This window comes from Lonchura striata, chromosome Z (assembly GCF_046129695.1).
Source record: "Lonchura striata isolate bLonStr1 chromosome Z, bLonStr1.mat, whole genome shotgun sequence".
NCBI classification, from domain to species: domain Eukaryota; kingdom Metazoa; phylum Chordata; class Aves; order Passeriformes; family Estrildidae; genus Lonchura; species Lonchura striata.
Window position 1 is genome coordinate 61,608,023 of NC_134642.1, and position 23,157 is coordinate 61,631,179.

General features: G+C 41.8%; 1 protein-coding gene and 1 long non-coding RNA gene across 2 annotated transcripts in view; one reads left to right on the forward strand and one right to left on the reverse strand.

Annotated features, from left to right (window-relative positions):
- The window catches only part of LOC116184643 (uncharacterized), a 34,209-nt gene extending 15,225 nt beyond the window's left edge, over nt 1–18,984 (reverse strand). The window contains exons 1-2 of the long non-coding RNA XR_013341668.1: nt 18,874–18,984; nt 3,880–3,985 (exon numbers count right to left, since the gene is read on the reverse strand). This is a non-coding gene — a long non-coding RNA (uncharacterized LOC116184643). The remainder of the gene's footprint in view (nt 1–3,879; nt 3,986–18,873) is intronic.
- The window catches only part of UGCG (UDP-glucose ceramide glucosyltransferase), a 35,827-nt gene continuing 31,580 nt past the window's right edge, over nt 18,911–23,157 (forward strand). The window contains exon 1 of the mRNA XM_031507509.2: nt 18,911–19,021. Coding sequence (XP_031363369.1) covers nt 18,924–19,021 — 98 coding nt within the window. The 5' untranslated portion in view covers nt 18,911–18,923. The remainder of the gene's footprint in view (nt 19,022–23,157) is intronic.

Below are 23,157 nucleotides of genomic sequence, written 5' to 3' on the forward strand. Positions count from 1 at the left end.
AGCATTGTACTCCTGTCTGTTGGGCAAAAAGGAGGTTTTTCTAGATCTCATATACCTAAAAATACAGAATAAAAAATTAAAAACTAAGAAGTCATATAAGTGGATGTAAGTTGGAAGAAAAAGTTGGGAAAACATGTTGAACCTTGGGAAAGGAGGAAGAGGTTTATTTTCTGCCCTGTGTATTGCTGATAGCATAGCTGTACTGTGTGCATTGTAATCACAGCCATTAGAGATACACAAGTGTTGCTGCAGATACTCTCAGTAAACTTCTTAGCTAGTAATGACTTCTAGTGTTACCCTTCATTACCTATCAGCAGAAATATATTATTCTGTAGACCAAACATTCCTGCACACATTGTCGTGCCAGCTGGCCACTGATTCATTTCAGTGAGAAATCCAACTTGCAAAACATGATCAGGGTGTCTCTCTTTGATAAGCTGCACACACAGTGCTTATTGCAAACTAGACACACATGTGGGCTTTGACAGAGTGCCATGAAACCACACAACACATAGGTATGTTTCTAAACACTCTTGCCACTTATTTTTCTATACTACATTCTTAGAACATATTCTGGTAACTGTCAAGATTATGAAAGCCTGCACATCTCTGACTTGGTCCCTTTTTCTGTTGCTGACCCAGGCTGATTTTTTTTTTCATTTGGTTGATTTGTGGGGTTTTTTTTTGTTTTGTTTTGTTTTTAGTTTGTTTCTTGTTTGTTTGTTTGTTTGGTTTTTTTTGTTTGGTTTTTTGTTTGGTTTTTTTTTGTTTGTTTTTAAATAATAGCCTCAGCCTTTTGTTTTGCTTTACCACAATACAATTTCATCCTCTTTTTTTTTTATGGGGGCCCTCAGATATGTAAGATCTTTTCTCCTTTACAGTGGATTAAAACAAAAGTGATAATAAAAGGAAAACTGCTGTATCTATCCAGGAGAAAATATTTTTCCATGCAGGCACTTCAGAAGATGGAGTGTTCTCTGAGCCACAGACCTCCTTAGAAACCTGTTTTGTGGGAAACAAAGGTTGGGATGGTGAAGAAGCTGGAACAAGCTGGATGTGCTGAGAAGGGTCTAAGCAGATGTTAGCCTATAGAAACATGCCAGAAGGCTTTCTGGACTTCAGCCGTCCTCCAGGACTGAGTACCTAGAGAGTTTACAGCTACAATGATCTTTTTGCCTGGCCTACATATATGGTAGACAATCTCAAACCTGTATTTTAAGTATGACTTACCACTAAGGCTGGAGTAGCTTCATAGCTCTCTTCAGAAGTTAAGGGTCTGAAAAGGCATCTCAAATAGGTAGTAAGAGAGATTAAGCTGGACTGAAATGAAGAAATTACTCATGAAACAAAGTTCAGGCAGCATAGGCTCCTGACTATTGAGCACAGAGACAGCACAGAGCAACTGGATGGCTGGAAACTTTAGCAAAAAGCTGTAGCGAGTAGTGAGAACACAAGAATCTATGTGCTGTGTCAATAAATGCACATATAAGTTTCTAAAAATGAGCATTGGAACAAGGGAAGCACTCAAACAGCAGGATCACAGAGAAGACATACGTCTTGAGGTTCTCCTGCCTCTGAAGATCAAGATAGCTCTTTGAACACCTGGCTCTTCATTCCTGTATCTCTGTTTGAGGTATTTACATCAAACATAGCAAATAAATTATGCCAAGTCTCCTACAGACTTTTGGAGTACACAATCTCATATTTTAAAGTAGGCCTCACCTTCCCTCTTACTTCAAACTCATTTCAGCCAGTTTCTCCAGGAACAGATCTCTTTCAGCTGTATAATGGGAGTGATCTTCTGAAGAGAGAGAAAGAGGGGCAAATTCAGAGCAGAGTGTCCACTACAGATGTGGGTTGGCACAGCAAGGGTGCAGGGCAGAGCTGAAGACCTTTTGCAGTTAGATAGGCACTCTCCTCCTACACTCATGTGAAAGGATGAGGTTAATAAAAAAGAGAATTACAGATTCAAAGATTCAATTAGAAGAAATGCACAGCACATAAAAATGAGGTAAGTAGTCAGGGAGCATTTAACTTTGCTCAGGGACATCCGCATATTAAATGTATTGAAGCCAAAAATTGAATCCATAGACAGTAATCTACATATGGCACAGCAAAAAATGTATGGCATTTGCAATATCAGTGTCACCTCTCATATTACCTTTCTGCTTTGGTGATGTTCTTATGGAGCCCTTTGCCACTGAATATAAGCCCAGTTCTTGGGTGGAAATGGATTTTAACATGTTGTTTCCTTTCTGGTTCCAAAGAAGGTACAACATGTCTCTGAATCTCTGTAGAATAGACAGGTCTGGTGCTTTACAACACTGGGAAAGCTGGCTGTTAGAACAGATTCCCATTCAGAAAAAAAATGGGTGGATTAGAAAAATAAAGAGAAGTACAGCAAACTTTGGGACTAAACGGGGAAAGTGTTTGAGATATGAATATCAGAAAATAATTGTAGTATTTAGATACTAAATCAAGAAACAATAGAGTAGAATAAAATTATTCTTCATAATTTATTTTTAATTCATATTTATTCTTCTTTAGTGTCTTGAAAAACAATTAATTCATTGGAACTGGCAGATAGGAACCACTCTAATATCACCAACTTTCTTAGAAAGTATAACAAAGAAAGAAAGATTCTCTTGCAATGAAAACATTTTGCAAAACACTTCAGTAACCTTCAGAATCAGAAAGCAGCTTAAGACTGTTGTAATAAATATTTAGTATTCCCCATGTCCTGAAGCCATTTTTGCTGTTTATAAAGCTCTATAAGGTTGCTGGGGATCGTTTCACTGTTCTACCAATTCTTCCACTGAAACTGCTTTTACTTCTAAGTTAGTAAGAAACAGAAGAACTTGGTACTATTCCCAATGAAAAGGGACACAGAAGTTATTTTCTTAAGGACAGCATGATGTAAAATTAAGCCTTAATTTGGAGGCATCTTAGAAAATTATTTTGTACCTTAAATAGAAAAATAATTTTGTAACTTTCAAATAATTTGTATTTCTGGGTGCATGGCAACTACTTGCATTCTTATCTGCCAAAATTATCACAGAAAAAATTATTCAGCTACTGTCCTTAAATATGTGTTCTATGCCCTAGTATTTTATATTTGTTACATTGCTCTAGAGGACTACGAATTGGATTTCTATATATGAAATTAACATCTCTATACTCTATGGTATTACAATTAAATGTTTTAGTTGTAATCTTAATTTCCCTTATTTATTGCCCCATTTTTGTTTATTGCCTTTGTAGTATCATGACTAAAATCTGACAAGAAGCTGCCTGAGGAACAGTCTTGTCTTTTTGCAGAGTCTGCAACATAGAGCAGAAGTGAAATGAAATTTTACTAAAAAAATCAATAAGATTTTGTATGTAAGTACCCATGATTTTATCACAGTAAACATTTTAAAATTGCATTAATTGGAAATTGGGAATGATTTCCCTAGTTCTCAGAAATGTGGGTAAAAATTACAAACATATATATAAGAATGTTGGTATTCACTGTGTCAAAGGAAATAATCTGTTAGCAAAAATTCAATTTTGTAAGTGTAGCTAAAGTAGGAAAAGGTAAATGTAAATATATTGGCATCATATATTCCATATATCACAGTGTGATTCAGGACAGCAAAAATTGGATTTGTTCTGTTTCAGTCTTTGCCAAAGTGTGTGCACTGAGGTTTCTTTAAAACTTCATAACATTTCTAGTACAAATAATGAAAAATTCAATAATGTCTTGGACATTAATATCTGGAAGTGTGTCATTTTAATGTTGGGTGAGGCTTTAGGTGGTAGAGGTGAATATAGTTCCACTGCAGTCAGGGTTAAATACTGGGATACCATAATGCACCTGGGGTGCATTATGAACATTACCTGCAGGTTGAGGGAGGTGACCCTGCCCCTCTCAGCCCTGGCAAGGCTTCACCTGGAATGCTGTGTCCAGTTCTGGGCTCCTCAGTACAAGAAAGACATGGAACTCCTGGAGTGGGTCCAGCAGAGGATTATGAAAATGATTAAGGGACTGGAGCATCTCTCTTATGAGGAAAGGCTGAGAGAGTTGGGCATGTTCAGCCTCTAGAAGAGATGAGTGAGAGGGGACCTCATCAAGTATTTGAAGGGAAGTTGTTAAGAAGCTGGATCCAGATCCTTCTTGGTGGTGCCAAGCAATAGGACAAGGGGCAGTGGGAATAAATTAGGAATATGAGGAAGGCCTTCTTTACTGTGTGGGTGATCTTGCACTGCAACACGTGGCCCAGAAGAAATCATGGAGTCTCCCCCACCGGACATTTTCAAGAACTATCTGGACATAATCATATGCCATGTGCTTCACATGACCCTGCTTCAGCAGGGAGCTGTGAACAAATGACGCACTGTGGTCTCTTCCAGCCTGACGCATTCTGTGATTGTGTGAACTGTCAGTGTATTGCGTCAGTGTGGAGTCAGCTTTGGGACACCAATTATGACAGTTGCTGACATGTTGCTTACTCTTTCACTTTAGCAATACTTTGTCACGGGCTACATATTTAATGCATAATAGCATGTATAAACATATATTACCAGCCTATCCACCGCTTAACCAAAGTGCTGCTAACTGTCCTTTAAATAAGAAGGCATTTACAGATGTGGTAAAACATAGTGAAATAATTTATTTTGCATTTCCTAGAATAATATAAATGTTGTGGAAGTATTCACAATAATAATTTAACATTCCTTAATTAATTGGCTTTGTCTGTCACATCATTTTCACATTTCCTTGATATTTACCTATCTCCATACAAGGTAGAATACCTGTAGGCAACAGTACAGAAGAATATTTGAGGGTACTTTTGCTGAAGCCTTAACACTAACACAGATACAACCTTTAAGTACCTAAGTGTACACTTGTACCACTGTGCCAAACTCTGCCCGTAGGACTCCAGTGGCCCATGCCCTCACCCCTCTAAGTTTCCCTAAAGTTTCTCAAAGAGGGTGCATTCAGACCCTTTGTGATATGCCTGCTCCACATGAAAGGTCATACACCTTCTTATTCCCTAGGGGTGGAGAAAAGCATTATAGTCAATGCATCCCAGTTTCTTTGGCCACACAGCCCTCTAAGCAAAGAGTAATTGGCTGTGTAAATGTGTGAATCAGCCAGAAGAGTTTTTCTTCTAGCCTTTGGAAAAGCTGATTACTTCATGCCAAGCATAGCTGTATTGCATAATGAGAGTTTATCAGCCCCACTGTCACAAGTAGATAACTGTGAAAAGACTCAGTAGTGAATAAGTCCCTGCTGGAAATAGTTTGGAGTTTCTTTCAAAGCCACACCTGTTCATGTGATACAAGCCTCTTAGGTGATCTGCCTGCTCTTTCATGGCATTGAGAAACAGAATATCACAGCCCAGTGAAAAGCAAGGTAAGGCCATATTGAATACACAAACATATATACAAGCAAGGAAATGGCTTTAGACTGCAGAGAAACATTGCCCATTTAACCATATCTGATGTTTGTACTCTCTCACACACACAAAGCATTTGGTGCTGGAATAGTATTTCTATTTACTTGAGAGGGAAAAAATGAAGGGGCAAAGGACAGGTTATTAGGAGGGGATTCAACTGATTCAACTGTGATGACGTCAGCTGAAGACAAAATGCCTACTGGTCTTCACAACTGCCTGGGACCTTATGGTTGTGATACACAGAAACAGAATATAGCCTTTCTATATTCAAACTTAAAAAAATTATATGCCTGAAAAGAATGTTTAACTGTAATAAAAACCAGAACAAGTCACAAAGAAATGGATAAGAAGATATAATTTTGTAATAGTTCCTTGGAGTCCTTGGAGGATGCAGTAATTTGTAGACTCTTGCTTCCTACTTATCAAAATCAACTGTCACACCTTACAGTGACACCATGGGTTTGGAATACATGATGCAATGCAACAATGGCTCATGATGACAAGCATGTAGAATTAACCTGTTCCCTATATTACAACTGACCCAACCAGTTATGACTCACTAGTAAAAGACTGAACTTTTTGTCCTGAGGCAAAAGGGCACAGGAGCTGTGTCTCCCAGACATAGAGCTAATGCTTTCATGACATCTTCAAGTGCACTCAAGATAACAGTGATCCAAGAGCAGGTTTTTTGTACCACAGGGATTGTTGGCACAACAGTCAGGTAGAAGGCTTGCAGGCAATCAGGACAGATCAAAAACCCTGTGGCTTTCACTTTCACACTCTGGGCTGAGGTCTCAAACTTAAATGAAACTGGGGCAAATTACCCAATCATTTGTTTGTTCACTTTTGTCAGTATCTGAAACAGATCATGCTCCTGAATAAGGTTGTCCTGGTTTAAGGCAAAACTGGGAGGAAATTTGGGGTGAAATTTTGATGGATCTTGCAGCTGTTCCCACTGTTTCATCCTTGATCCAGATTGATATAGCTATCCTTAACACAAAAACAACCAACTGCTTATACTTCTGTTCCTGGCAAGACTCTGCTCTTACAAATGCACTCAAGGCTGACAACAGACACTGGTGGTTGCTAAAACCAGTTGACTCCAGAAGTACGTGAGTGGATATTCCATTTCAGGGGCATACATTTGGAAAGCATTCTACCATCTAGCCTCACCAAATCACGTCAATTCTAATCCTACATCATTATATTACAGTCACTTTCTGGGGAAACATGAAGACTGAAGAGAACTCCTGAGTAAAACAGAAGTCACTACCTGAAAAGACCATGATGCTAAGAGCTCTAGTAATCCCCATCTCTTCTACTGCTGAGCAGTCCCCAGCATGAAACAGTTCACACTACTCCTAACTACATAGTGTTTACAACAAACTAAGACAGGTTCTGCTTAGAGAAAGGAAAATGTACATAGAATTTGTTAATTCACTGTTTGAAAAATAGTTCTTTTTCAGAGGTGACTCTGTTAAAAATCAAAGTTCAGCCTTCTCTCTCACCTGTTGTGCACCTGACTATAAGAATATTCCTTTGCAAAGAAATTTAGAAGAACATTAAACTGTAGTGCTTTTGTAATGGGCTTAAGTAGTAATAGAAACTTGATAATTTCTCAGCAGTTTCCCCCACATTTTTAAGGATTAAGTCAAGGACAATGTAACAGCACAACGAAGGATGATCTTTCCTTTGCAAAGAACAGGAAATTGCTATGGAAATACTGAATGGTTTTAGAAACAGAAACTCAGATAGCAAAATTTATATTGGTTATTTAGAGAGGAACTGAAAACTCAGGTTTCAAACTGTCTAGACTCAATGTATATTAGTTTTCTGAGCCACTTAACAGCTGCTTCTCTGTGAAAGTGGTACTTAAATAACCACAGCAGAAACACAGATGACCAACAACACAGGAAACTTGACAGATCAGGCATCTCAGGTCGCCCTGATTGCTTCTAACTGGATGCATGTCCCTGTGCCAGATGCTGTAACTGCTGTGGTCATAGGTCAGAATAGATGATCCCTGTGATCTGGGTAAGGAACATCTGAGGCACCAATCATAAACACTCTGCATGAAGGACTGCACTGTTTCAGCCAGCCGTGGCTCACCACACCCTGTGCACCTCCCAGACATGCAGGAGTAGCCACTGAAGTTGTGACCTATAAGCCCAGCTCAGCACAAAACTGGGAAAATGGCTCTGCTACTGCAAGTCCTAAGCAAAACCATTCTTTTGTTCTGGAAAAAAAAATTCTTTGTTGGAAATAGCACGCCTGGACTATACTATAAACACATAACACAATTTGGAACAGCAGTGCTTCTCAGATACAGGGGCCTGTTACTTGCAACTCCTTTAAAGAAATACAAGTACAGCTTTTGCGGGATGTATACCTGTATTAGACATGGTAGATAAGAGATGGTCCCAAAAAAGGGTTGGGAAAACTTGCTCAATGTGGTTGTAAAATATATTTGCATGGTGGCTTTTATCATGTTCCGGTGACCTCTATTATTGAGCTTAGTTTCACAAAATAAAGGAACTGGAATATCAGAAAGCATTGTGATAAGATGGAGGAGCAGCAACAACAGCTAAATGGAATCATTCATATCTGATTTAAATATTGTGTTAACAACTATTTAGAAGCAACTGTTTCTAAATCGTTTCAGGAATAGCTTTTAAAAACACTATTCTTAAAATGCCAGACAAATTTCCCTCTTGACAATTTTAGCAGTATATTTTTGTCTTTAGGTTACACTGTCCTCAGGTTCTTTCAGCAGCACCCAGGCAGAAATTGAAAAAGTCAAGATGTCCCTTTCAAACAGTGCTATGAATCTGTGACTCTTTCTGATGAGAACCAAGTACATGGCTAGAAGAGATGTCTCTGCATTCTTGCTACTTACACACAACCTTTGTGTCCATCTTCAGTCTGTACCTCCACTCATGGTGGGAAACTGTATGCAAATACTCACAGATATCAAAAAGCAGATCCCAGCACTTCATAAGTGACTGCAGAGTGATTCCTGGATGCTTGACAATTCTGTAGTGGTTGGGGAAAATTCAAATACAAATAATCTCTTCACAGCCATTTGGGAAACAGGCATTCCTTAGGGATGCCTCTGACAAAGCTAATGGTGTATGCTGTAATTCTAGCCCTTGAGAAATGAGTAGGAAATGCTGTGAGGTATCTTGGACTGCATTCAATCACAAGTTATCTTGTCGTCAGTGTGTTAATGTTGACTTGAGAAATTGCTGGGTACTCAGCTTCAAGGCAGGGCTAATCCTGATTTCTAAGACAAGTATTTTTCTAAAGCACATATTCCCTCTGCCCTCTAAGCTTTGATAAGTAATGAACAAAACATCTTTATAATTTTGCTTATGTATCTGGCCAAGGCAGTTTTGCTTCCAGGCAGTCATACCTGTAGTAGTAAGAAAGGACTATGAGCTTTCCAGCTGCTCCTGGATCTGCTTTGACTGAGCTCAGGAACCAGCTCCTACCCTAGTCACCATTTTTGACCATGGTGCCAGTGCTGGAACCTAGTGCTATGAACAAAAATAAAATTTAAACTTTTGGGGAATGTAGTTTGCAAGGTACATACAAGGTTAAATGTTGTTGATACAAGTAACAAATTGTGATCAGATGTGTAGTTAACAATGTATGTATAAGGTTGAACATTGTTGATACAAGTAACAGGTTGTGATTGGAAACGTAGTTAACAATGTATGTATAGGGTGAGGTGTTGTGGGTGCAAGTAACAAATGGTTATTATTAATATTAACACTCAGTACTGTTGCGCATATATAAAAGGGGACTGGATCCGGGGAGGAGATGCCAATCTTTGTGGAGGGGGGCAGAGAAGCTTCCAGAAGTATTGCACCGTGGAACACGGCCACAGCTCGGATCAGGACTGGAGGAGAGGCCAACCAATAGGAGGCGAGAATCTCAAAATGATTGGCCAAGACTGCACCAACTTATGGGCCAATCAGCAACAGGAAAAGAGACCTATCACAGCACAGATCCTGAGCGGCCAATCAGGAGAGGAGAGAGACTTTAAAAGGCCCGGGGTGTGTGATGCCAGGGTCTTTCATGGGAGCAGGTGTCCTTGGAAACACCCCTAGGTTACACTTACTAAGTTGTTGAAACAGTCTCCGGATTAGCCGGAGGCTTTTGCTTCCAGTTGTTGCATTTGTAGTAGACAGGCTCACCTGTTTTTAAATAACTCCGTTTTTGTTGCTTTAATGTTTTCTTTGTAAGCCTGTGCATAACACTAGGTGTTTCTTAAGGACTAATCTCAGTGTCAGTATCGATAGAACCATTTAAATTTATTATTTGTGTCCATATTCTTGGAGTATCAAATACTTGTTCTGGTAAGCAGCAAACATTACCTTTAGATATGGTGTCCCATTCAGTCATGAAACATCACTATTTAGCTCCCTTCTGTGTCTAGATTCTGTTCCCTGTATTTCACCCTTTTTGGCTTTTGCAAAAAAAACCCTCATTTTTTTCAGAGGGGCCTCTCTGACCACAATATCTGTTGTGTTGCTCCCTGACCAAATCCTTTCCCCCAGTTCAAGCCCTGGATGTATGTCTTTGGTTCCTAAGTCCCCAAAGAACCTGCCCTTCACTGAATCCACTAAAACCTGGGAAAGTGCTCTTTGCTTATCCTTGCTTGGATTAACAAGAATGCAACAGTTTTGCAGTAAAAAGGGTTGAGAGATGCAAAGAACCCTGAGTGTCTGCTTGGGTCTAGCAGGTGGAAAAAGAAACTTGATTACATGTTTCTAATAGCAGTAGTATACTTTTAACTTGCATTCTGCATTTTTAATTTCAAAGAACGTTTGCACTAATGCAAACTCAGAAACTATCCTGAAGAATGAATGCTTACTTTTTTGAAAATCATGAAATATGTAGCTAGCTAATCAATTTGCAATTTTGCTTTATTTTTTCCTTATCTTTATAAAACTGAGCTATCCATAGAAGATACTGGCCATTATGAGATTATGTCAATAGCCAATTCAATCCATGAATAAAACAATAAATTATAGTCTGAGTGAAAAGTCCATGCATAGTGTGTATCCAACTGGATAATTAACAATAAGTATATTTTCAGGATATTTGTGACAAAATCAGATTTTATTCTCAAAACTATTAATGAAAAATGTAAATTTAAAACATTACTTAAACACTGAAAAATGTAAATGTAAATTACCTTCTTCTTCCCTCTCTGTGCTTATTCTCAATATTTCTCTAACACATTTCTTGGTTAAAAACAACAATTATATTTTGATATATATACTACTCAGCATGTGAAATTCCATGTACATACTGTTGTCAGATGAAGAATTATTTGCTCAGCTGGTGGAAAAATACAATTCTTATGCTGCAAAACCAGTAGCCAATGGAACCACACCATGCTTATTCTGCAGGATCATGTTAAATGCTAACCAGGAAGAGATGCAAAATAATGAAGTTACTCCCATGTTTGGGTAGTAACGCAACTGATACAGCAGTTAGCTGTAACTGCAGTGTTTACAACCACCAGAGAAAACCCCAGGACATAAGAACACATGTGCAAAGGGGAGGGAACTCTTAGTAATAATAATTTCTGGGAAATAATTATCACATGTATGTTTGTTCCAGGAAAATCAATTAATATTATGTAAGATTCAGTATAAAAGCAAGAGCTTTTCTATGCTTAGCTCAACTGGTGAAGATATCCCTTGTGTATTCAGTGCCATAATAAAGAATGCCTGCTTCTTAATGCCACATTGGTAATAAGGAGCTTTATTTTACTGGGGTTTTGTTAGGATTTTTTTTTGTTTGTTTGTTTGTGGTTTTTTGGTTTTTGGTTTTTTTTTTTTTGGTAATAATACCTATGACAGATTTTGTTCTTGAAAGGAACCTGTTTGCTTAATATTCCTTAGAGATATGACTTTTAAAACACTGGAGCTGATGGACTCACTCACTGTCCCTGGAGGTGTTTAAGGAAACACTGGATGTGGCACTCAATGCCATGGTCTAGTTGGTAAGGTGGTGTTAGGTGTTGGACTCAATGATCTCAAAGATCTTTTCCAGCCTAGCTGATGCTGTGATTCTGTGAAATAGATGATAGATATAGATATAGATATAGATATAGATATAGATAGATTTACTCTTTCCTTTTGAACTTCAGATATGAAAAATATCAAAACTATCACACTTTTTCAATCAGATGCTCTCACCCCTGATCACCACCCTCTTTTTCTCATACAACCACACAGGGTGAGATTCCTGGCCATTCTCCTTGGCCTGTGGCTCCACAATAATCAAAATACTGTGGCCAGATGGTTTTGTTTTCCAGGAGCTAAGGATAGCATTAAGGAGCATGTAATTGGTTTATAGGACATTTTTTAAAAAATAGAAACACACTGGTGTTTAGATATGAAAATTTTGTGACAGTCTATATTTTGAAAAATAATGTCTTCTCATCTCAGAGGGATAATCCTTGTTCTGAAAATTTCAAAATAAAAATGGAGAAAAGAGGAGGTAAAGGAATAAAAAGGCAGCAGATAAAAATTGAAAAAAAAATTACCTATTAACACTTACTTATAGCAAAGTCCCATTGTTCTTGCTCATTGATAATTGTAAATCAAAAGGAGAGACTCTGGAATACATAACAGAGGACAAACCAGAGCAAACACTTGAAGGTGAGCCTTGGAGAACAGACCCTTACAAAATGTGGCTGCTGAAGTGAAGAATAAGAACTTTGAAGGAAAGTCAGGAAAAAGCAGTAATGAAAGCTATTCAGAGCATATAAAGGAAAAGGGTGGAAAAGATCTGTATGAATAAGCAAGGTCTCCTCATCAAAATCGAGTATAAAATGGAATCTTAGAAGAGGTGGGACTGGCAGCTCTGAAGAAATACAGACACTTTCTGAGCACAGAGGGAAAGCCACAGTCCATCTGTGTTGAATCTCATGAAGAATGTGAAGGACAGTGAAGTACCCTGTAGCAAAAGAGAGATCATAGAAAATGTAGGACCACTGCTTAAGCAGGGAGGATACCTGGTGGCAAAGGACATGGATATGACTGAACTACTCAGTGCCTACCTTCAGTGGAGGAAGATCAGGAGACCATTCTAGCTGACAGATGCATGAGCGCCGAAGCAGCAGGACTTTTCTGATTGTCTTTGGCACATCAGCAGAACATGGGAGGCTCCTGAGGACTAGGAGAAAGAAAATGTCCCTCCTGTTTTCCAGCAGGCCCACAAGCTACAGCCATGAAACTACAGGCTGATTGGCCTCACCTCAATCCCTGGGAAGGTGATGGGTCAACTATCCTGGAAACCATTTCTAAACAAACAAAGAACAATAAAGTGTTTGGGAGTAGTTGACATGGACTTACACAGTGGGAATCAACCTTCTGTGTAGGCCTCTATGACCAGATGACTAGTTTTTTGAATAAGGGGGTGTAACTGGAAGTCGTGAATCTGAACTTCAAGAAGGCTTTAACCACCGTCTCCCACAATATCTTCCTAGACAAAATTACAAGGAATAAACCAGATAAGGATGTGGTGGAATAAACTGAAAACTGGCTTGGGCAGCCAGGCTCCAAGCCTTGTGATCAGTGGCAAGAACTCCAGCTGGAAGCCAGTCACTATTGAAATGCATCAAGTGTCAATAGAGGGGCCAGTACTGTTTGAACCCTCAGAAAGTTTGCAAATGATACAAAACTGGAAGGTGTGGCTGATAACATACATGCATGGATTGAAATTCAGTGGGATTTTGACAGTCTGGATGACTGATTGACAGGCTGACAAAAACTACATGGAATTAATGTAGAATTCTAGGAAGAACATTACAAGTTCTGCATCTGGGGAGGAACAACCCAAGGCAGCAGTACACACTGAGGGCAAACTCTCTGGAAGGCAGCTTTGCAGAGAAGGACCTGGGGTGCTGGTGGACACAAAGTTGACCATAAGCAGCAATGCACCCTTTAGACAAAGAAGGCCAACATTATCCTGGCTTTCATTGTTATGTGCATTGCCACTGCATGTAGCAGCATGGAAATAGACTAGCTGAGGGTCACAAAGATGACAGATACTGAAGCATCTGACATATGAGGAGTGACAGAAGTGTCAGGATTGTTCAACTTGCAGAAGGCCCTGGGGGAATGTTACCAATGTGCACAAATACCTAGTTGGGTGGAGTAATGAAGATGGAGATGACTCCAAACTCAGCAAATTACTTTCAATGACCCTGTTCAAGCAGTAAGTTGGAATAAATTATCTCCAGAGGTCTATTCCAAACCAAATTATTCTGTGACTCTGCAAAATTATTTACCTTGGTCATCTAGATGTAAATATTCTCCAAGTATTCCACAATTTAATGCTGAGTGCATAAGCCTAATTATTGCCAACAGCAATATTTGGGAGGTTTATAGGTTAATCAGCCTGGATCGACTTGTCAAGGAAAATACATGTACCTGAAACATCTGAGTTCTTTTTTAAATACTGCTTTCCTGTTCTATTACAAAATTATTTCTGAAGATCAAAAGTACTGAGGCTTTATTCCTTTCAGATTTGTACTTGGAGGTTTCACTGCAACCTGTAGCTTTAACTTTTTCAACCTTTGGGCATAAGAGCTCTGGTCTCTGATTTTTCTGGTGTTCAATTTTTTTGAGACACAATAACAGACAAGATAAAGTCTGTGTTAAGGGCTAACTAGAACTGCATTTGTTAAGCCTCACAAGCCACTTCACACATGCAGGTCAGATTGCTTGCTACTGCCAAACAAAGAGGACACTGGTGGAACTGTCTCTTTTTTGGTCTCTCTCCTGCCCCTGCTAGACAGGCTTTTATATGTGCAAGTGCTCTAGGACTTAAATGTAAGTTCTGAACTCAGACATGGAGGCTAACAAGCAATTGCATAGATTTCTGTATCAAATCCAACTAATAAGTGTGAACTTTATTAATAACGTAAACATTTAAGAGGAAGATGCAAGGCGGAGTATTTATATAGTAACAAAAATGCATAGCTGTAATACACACATTTCTTTGATTTAATTAAAATGAACAAAAGTGGATTTTTAACAAAAGAAGACAGACATCTCAGAGTTTAAATTACTATAACCAAGTTTTGAAGACACACAATCCTTACCAATGCATGCTCTCTTTATAATGAAATATTTTCCAAAGCATTTTCAGAGTGTAGATGCATTAATGGATCTAATCATTAAGCAAAGAGAAAACTTCCACTGTCTCTCCCCATATTTTATATTTTCATAAGGAAAATTACACATAAGCAAGAGAAAGCAAATTTATTCTTGCCCTCTATTTGCTCAGAACTTCAGTGATGCCATTCTAAACAGAAACAGTAATAGTAAAGTGAACTGGGAAAAACATACTTGGAAACACTAATACAAATTCTGAAATAGCAATTCAGCACATTTTAAATACAATTTTAACTGAAATCCAGGTGACAAACTGTCTTGTCATTTGAGGATGGAGACTTAGATCAATTTTCTGTCTCCAAAGCTTATGTAAGCAATGGTTTTCAACAGAAACTGATGGTTGAGAAGAAAACTGGGAGGTCTGTATAGGGTTAAAACCTTTCATAGGTATACCAGTAAGAGAAATATCAGTGGTTTTTGTTTCCACAGCCTTCTCAGCATTAATACCGGTATCACTACAGATTAATCCACTATTGTTCCTTTGTTAAATAATTATATTTATCCCTTTTTATCAGTTCAAAATTACACGAGTGTTTCTATTGCATAATTTTTGCTGTTGGAACAAGTCTCATATCTAGGTCACCTCAGGCCTTTATGATGAAGATTTGTATTAATTAAATATTTTTCAACCTACAACAAACTACACTCAAACATTGTTAAAATTAATCAATATTTTGGCAAAATGATGAGTGAACCAAGAACAGCAGCTTTATAGCACATGGGAGGGCTAATTTTGTTTTTAATTTAAACATAGCACACATTTGCATTAAGTCCCAAGCACTTGATTAAAACACCAGGGTGTATCCTGCCCCAAGGCATAATGAGGTACGTTTCAGTAGGCAGATTTGCCCTGCTTGAAGAACACTTCTCTTTGTGAATTGTTGCACTCCACACTTACAGAGGGAAGACCAAGTGTACATCCCATACTACTGAACTGTCACAACTCCAGGCAGTCCCATGCTTTAGGCACCCTTTACTCTTTGCTCCCCTACTAATCTTAATATACCTGCTGAAAGAATCCATGTGGCAGCAAATTTTACAAGAGAAGTTGCTCAGGTTGAAGGCTTTACCATCCCTGATTCTCCTCCATTACAATCCTGAAAGTATACTGAAGACTCTGGTTTTAAACCTTACACCAACGTGAAAATTGAGTGCTGCAACTTTTTACCTTAAATACCTCATGAGAGAGTTCTTTCTCCTCATATAACCAGAGGGCAGAATGACATCCCAGAGAGGATGACATAAAGGTGGATCCTTTTCTGGACAAAGTTATTTGTACTAGCTTGGTGTTTCCCCGTGGAACACTGCTTGAGGACGGCTCATTCATCAGTATGGCTGGCTGAAGTACAGGAGTCAGTACCTCTATTCATCTTATTTATGAAGAAGCCTCAGCAAAGTTTGTTTGCAAGGAGTCATTGACCCTACCTATTGCACAATAAGCAGCATCTCAATCTAATCTTGCAGGCAAACATCTTCGAGCACAAAAAAATAAGCTTTACTGCTTCAGTTTAATAAACTCAGATTATTTGCTTTACTGATTACTGGCAGCAGGCCCTCTATCTTCCTGAATTCCCTGTACTGTCATATTTTAAACCAAGATACTCTTTTGCATAGGCTGTTTCTGCCTTAGAAGAGAGATGCAAGCAAGATGGAGGTAAAGGTCATATGAGCTATATTCCAACAATTAATACGTATCAGCTCTGAATTCTCTAACTCAACTATTTTGAGTCTTGTGACTGTGCCAACATTGAGCATGGCAATTTAAATCACAGCTAAAAAATTCCTATAAAGCTCATTGAGGCAATCTTAAATCAATATAAATGTGATCATTAGACTCTAAATGAAGGAACAAATAGAAAAAATACCTGCCACTTTCAGTTACAAATGACATACAAACACAATAGGGGAATTTGAAAATTAAGGTAATTTGTTTTACTTGAAAAGTTATTTTTAAGGAAGTTATAATAAGAAATCACTGAAGCCAGTGAAAAGGCATGTTGCTGGCCCCATGATTTATTTATGTGGAAACTAACATTAACCAGGAACTAACAGATTATACAGGCAGTATTCACACTAGAATGGACTGATACCTCACCTGTTATTACCAGTTATTAGTAGCTTTTCGCTTTTAGTTTTAAATTATTAATTTGGTCAATTCCACACCAGGTGAGATACCTTTTTAAGTTGCCTTTAAATTACTATATCTTAACTTCTGACATACAGCTAGAGCTAACTTGAAACCAAATTCTTTCTACAGCTATTGTGGTGACTAGGATACTTTTCAAAACCACAACTGAGTTCTAGCAGAATTTAGGAACACTCCTGTACCTACATTAGTAAGAGAGAGCAGTGGAGGAATAAAACTAACAACTATTAGAGAACATGCATACACTGCAATATTCAGCTTGTGTTATTGGTGAAGACTACTGAGAAAAAGTATGCCTTCTTATGTACAGGTAAACATAGTCTTTTATGTAAAGCTATGCTTATTCTGGCAAGTTCAGTATAGTCAAGGCACAGCCAGTCAAGTCATTTTGTCCTCTCACTGCATACCCCAGTTTAATGGAGTTTAATTTAAAACAGTTAATACAATGCATGTTTGCCTATTACACAATAAGAAAAAAAAAAAAAAAAAAAGATAAACTGATATTTCTGACCCCAGATCAAAAATGCTGAACTGTAAAAGAAAGCAGAAGTGTTGGGAGGTTTCTGCCTATGAAACCCCTCAAAAATAAATGGAGCCACATGACAGTAATAGGAATTGCCATAAACACTGTAATGAAATAAAGGCAAGAATAGCTGGCTCAGAGGATTAGTAATGAGCAACTGACTCTTTCATTAACTGGACACTAACTCAAACGTAGCCAAAGCTGGTAGTCACCAGGTTGCTTTAGCACTGCTTGGGATCCACAGATGGCAGTATGAGTGTTGGAATTGCCCCAGTCCTTGGAGCAGATCTCTGACTCACAGAGTTCAGCGCTGCCGGCAACTCACAGATGCACACCTATGCTAGATATAGTACATCACCAAGAAAGTGTTCAGACTGAAAAGGAACAAAGAAAAACAACAAAGGCCATACAGCCTTTTATCAGCCCCCCTCACACTAGATCTCAGAACCAGAGAACAGTTAGTGTTGGAAGACACCTCTGGAGATCATCCCATCCACCACCCCTGCCAAGGCAGGGTCACCTAGAACAGGTGAACCAGGAACAAGTGCAGGTGAGTTTGGAATGTCTCGGGAGAAAGAGACTCCATGACCTCCTTGCATAGCCTGTCCGAGTGCTCTACCTGTGTAAAGAAGTACTTTCTCACGTTGAGAGGAACTTCTTGGTGGAACTTCTGATTTAGTTTATGGCCACTGTTCCCTGTCCTGTCGCTGGGCCTCGCCGAAAAGACTCTGGCACCTTGAGTCTTGGCACCTGATTTTGAGATATTTATATGTATTAATGAGATCCTCTCAGTGTTCTCTTTTCCAGACTGAACAGCTCCAGCTCCCACAGCCTCTCCTCAGAGATGCTCGGCGGCACCGGCAATATCCGTCTACCCCCGATCCCCTTCTCCGTGTATAAAGGACTGCGGTCTCCTCAGCGGCCAACACCAAAGTTGGACGATACAGAGCCAGCGCTCCTGCCGCGCCCGCACCCCTCCCGGCGGCCGGAGCGGGGCACACCCGCCCGCCGCCGCGGCGCGCACCTCCCTCGGCGGCCCGCGGGGGACGCGCCCAAGGTCAGGCGGCGGCGGCGGGCGGGGCCGGGCCGGTAACGGATGTGCCCGCCCGCCCCGCCCCCTGCGCTGACAGAAAGGCGGCGGCGGTCTCGGTGCGCGGGCGCTGCCGCGCGCAGGCCGGTGCGGAGCAGCAGCGGCGCCCCCGGAGCCGGCCCCGAGCCCCGCAGCAACCTCCGGCCCCGCACCCCGCAGCAACCTCCGGCCCCGAGCCCCGCAGCAACCTCCGGCCCCGCACCCCGCAGCAACCTCCGGCCCCGCACCCCGCAGCAACCTCCGGCCCCGAGCCCCGCAGCAACCTCCGGCCCCGAGCCCCGCTTCCCTCCTCCGGCCCCGCGCCCCGCTTCCCTCCTCCGGCCCCGCGCCCCGTTTCCCTCCTCCGGCCCCGCACCCCGTTTCCCTCCTCCGGCCCCGCACCCCGCAGCAACCTCCGGCCCCGCGCACCGCTTCCCTCCTCCGGCCCCGCGCCCCGCTTCCCTCCTCCGGCCCCGCGCCCCCGCAGCAACCTCGCTCCGCTCCACCGCCGGCTCCTGCCCGGGCCGCCGCGCCCCCGGGGATGGCGGTGCTGGCCCTGGCCTCGGAGGGGCTCGCCATCTTTGGGCTCATCCTCTTCGTCGTTCTCTGGCTCATGCACTTCATGTCCATCATCTACACGTAAGCGCTGGGGTGCGGGGGGATGGCGCCGGCGTTGTTCCGTCACCCACCCGCCATCGCTCCCGGGGCGGCCGGGCAGCGGGCCCCGTCCGCCGCGCCGCCTCCGCCCCGGGCCGGCGGCTCCCCTGCCCCGGGTGTCAGGCCGGGGACTCGCCTGCCTGCCTGCGATGTGGCTCCCGCAGACCCCGCCGGGACACCCGGGCGTCGGGCTGGCCGTGCTTAGGGCATGGCTGTGTCCCTGCCGTCGTCTTCGGGTAAAAACCGTCTGCTGGTTTTCTGCCTCCTGCTCTGTGCGGCGATCTTTGCTCCGTTGCCCTTGGTGCTGCTGGGGAAGGCTTGGTGTTTGTTGTGTAGTGATGTACACTTAACTTTACTGGTGGTGGTGAGAGAGCAGGGTGCACAGGACTTAGAAAAGGCATGATGTTTGACTGCAAAGGTGGAACAACTGAAAGAGCACAGTACTCTGTGCCAGCCATAAGCACACTTCTTTTTTTGTATTGAGAAATAACGATAGTACTAGTAAAACAAGTATATGTAGTGAGTCAGATCCTTCTTGGATAAGTCCAAGATAAAATGCCTTTAGAGTTGTGAGCAGTGTTTGCATTTTAGTGACTGATGAAACAGATAGAACCTGACAGAGGAATTTTCTATGGGTAAGTGGGGAAAGGATTAAGAATGCATCTCTTTTTAGATAGTTGTTTTGCTTTCTTAAGTAAAAGGCCATTCTTGCATCACTACTAGGATTAGAAAATACCTGAATTTCTGTTTGCTTTCCTTGTGCTTATCTGTTCTCCTTTCTTGCCGCTCTACTGCATATGATAGGTACCTGTGATAAACCTCAGCCCTGACTGAAACAAAGCTCGCAGAATGGGTCAGATTGGAAAGGATCATAGTGGATCATCTGGTCCAGTCATTCTTGTTAATCCTAAAGTGCAGACAGTTCTTGAATATCTCCGGTGAGGGAGAGTCCCCAAGCTCTCTGGGCAACCTGTTCCTGCTCAGTCACCTGTACAGTAAAAAAGTCCTTCCTCGTATTCAAGTGGAACTTCCTGTGTATCAGTTTCTGCCTTTTGTCCTATTGCTTGGCACCACTGAGAAGGGCCTGGATCCATCCTCTTGGCACTTTGCCTTCAGATACTCACAGACATTTATGGGGTCCCCTCTCAGTCATCTATTTTCAACATCTATTTTCCCTTAGCCTTTCCTCATATGAGGGATGCTCCAATCCCTTAATCATTTTCAGAGGTCTCTGCTGGATACTCTTTTTATTCCCTTTTACTTGGGACCCCAGAACTGGACACAGGATTCCAGGTGAGGAGCCAAGGCTGAGACAAGGGTCAGGGTTCATCTCCCTTGACCTGCTGGCGATGCTCTTCATAATACAGCCCAGGATACCACTGGCCTTCTTGGCCACCAGGACACTGCTGGCTCGTGGAGAGCTTGTTGCCCATCAGGACCCCCAACTCCTTCTCCACAGAGCTGCTTCCCAGCAGGTCACACCCAGGCTGTGCTGGTGCCTGGGGCTGTTCCTCCCCAGGTGCAGGATCCTGCATTTGCCTTTGCTGAATTTCAGAAGGTTCCTCTGTGCCCATCTCTCCAGGCTGTTGAGGTCCTTCTGAAGGACCTGGGGTCCATGGAGTATCAGCCACTGGGGTATCAGCCACTGCTCCCAGCTTTGTGTTGTCAGTGCAATTGCTGAGCAGGCCTCTGCCCCTTCATCCAAGTCATTGATGTATAAGTTAAACAAGACTGGGCCCACTAACACTTTAAAATTGAACCTATGAACACCTTCCTTTTTTTTCCTTTTTTTTTTTTTAGTGGTTTTGTTGTTGTGGTTTTTTCTGGGGGGGTGATTTGTTTTTTAAAATACAAAGTCACTAATAAGCTCTAAGAGTTTTATTTTCTTTTGCTATAGTTCAGTTATCCTTAGATCTTATATTCACTTGGATAATTAATTTCTCTCTTGAAAACTATCTGTATGGGTTACCTTGGACACAAATGGTGTGATTTCAGTACTGGGGGGGCAGAAAGTGTGCTTAGTGGGGGAAGAGACTACTTTGGGCATGGCTGATTTTGGTTGACTTTAGAGATGATTAAAACTATCTATCGCGTGCTTAAATCTCAACCTGCCAAGTGAGCATGTGTGGTGCTTTTATGAATAAGTGACCACTGAAATGGGCAGGAGACACAAATAGGGAAGATGTGCAAGAGGGTGAATAGGAGGCAGAATGATGAGATATGCTAAGAGATGTGAGAAGACAGAGCAGGGAAGAGCTAGAGGGAAGGGTACACTTCTGGGCAGTCAATGCCACAGGAGCTACCCCCTCAAAGGAACTGCCTCCTTTGGGGGCAGAACTGGAGCAGGGACACTCCTGAGTGCACTCTGGGCTTCAGGTAAGGTACTCCTGAATGGACTGTAACCTGTGGACAACCCGTGCTGGTGTAGAGACGCCCTGAGGGGCTGCAGCGCCATGGTTGACTCTCCCCTGAGGAAACTGCAGCCCATGGCAGGCCCATACTGGAGCACAGACTCTGCCAAAGGGATTGCAACCTGTACATCAGTCATTCCTGAACAGTTACACCTGCTAGAGCAGAGTAGCAGTTTAAGACACAACCAGTAGTGGAAGATGGAAGAAAATGAGTAAGAAGTAAGTCATGGCAGAAAAACCATTATGTGCTGACCCTTGCCTCCTGTGTCATCTTGCTGAAGGGCTGGGGAGGGACTGAGTGTAAGGAACCATGCAAATGAACAGTTCAGAGAGGAGGGTGAGGGGGAAATGTTTCTTACTGAAGCAGAGCCTGGAGAAGGAGGACAAAAGGTACTTCCCTGAAAGTTAGGTTGTCTTGTTTTCCTCAATACCCAAATTGATAATTAGTTGCCTGATGATTGCCAGTAGTTTAAATTGAATTGCCTGAGTTGAGGCAGTTTTGCCTGTGACAGTAATTGGTGGGGAATGCAGGCAGCAGCTGGACTAGGTATGGCCTGCATTCTAGAATATTTGCAGTGGTGTGAAATCTGGAAGGAATTGTGTTTTTTATTACAAGTGCATGTATAAATTGTGTGTTAACAGGTGGAAAACTTGTCCAAAAAATAGTTGTGGATGGAGTGGGTAAAAAGTGGGGTGATCTAATCTCAGCCTCTGAGGCCCCTGGTCTGCTTTCAGCAGGGCTCTGGAACTGCCATCTCAGTAGGGCCAGAGTCAGGAGCTGTCTTTGACAGAGTAATGGGCTGGTGGCAATGGGTGTATTTAGTAGTTGGTGCAAAACAGTGCCCCTCTGTTGGAGGTGAGCAGCTGGTAGCACTGAGGTGACCAAATTGCAAACTGTTCTGGGTTCACAAGCAGTTTTTGAGGAGCTGCCCTGGTTACAGTGATTCTGTACATCTGAGGAAAAAGGACCACAGCTCCCCATGGTGTGACCACACACTTGCCCTTTGAAGTGAAAATTTAGAAGTGGGGGACACCATCCCAAGCAACTGTCCTTGCAGCATCTGTGGTGGTGATGAGAAACAGTAGCTGATGGGATGTTGCTGATGGCTGGAGAGGGCACTGTGCTGGTGCATTTGGAGCCTGTGCCACTTGTTAGCATTGCCCTGTGTGAGGGGGGATGGCTGGGAGGTTGTCTGATGGAGTTGTACATGGAGGAATAGCTTGGTCCTGCAAGAAAGAAAGTTCTGTGAAGGGAAGGTGAAGGAGTTGATCAGTGGTATTTGCGTTAAATGCTGGAGCTTGTTTATGGGGAAAGGGCTCCAGATAAAAGATGATTGCTGGTGTTATGGCTGAAAATGCTGGTGGCTGGACACCGTTACTAGTGCCCTTCATCTCATAGAGACTAGTTTTATTCTGGATGGCAGACACTGCACCCTTTCTGAGACCCCTGAGGTAGGAAAGGATCTTCACATATGGACAGAAACTGCTTTTTATGTTGGAGAATGCAGTATTAGACTAGAACTAGATGATATTTGGCATCTACTGAATAACACATTGTTCCTATTATAGGCAGTAAAGGAGAAGGATGAAAGGAATTAGTCTTCCTGTTTTCTCCTTACAGACAGTATTGCTGGTTTAATTTTTCTGAAGTCATTGAGGTACTGCTTGTGCTCAATCTACACTGTGTCTAGCCATGCTGTATTGGTG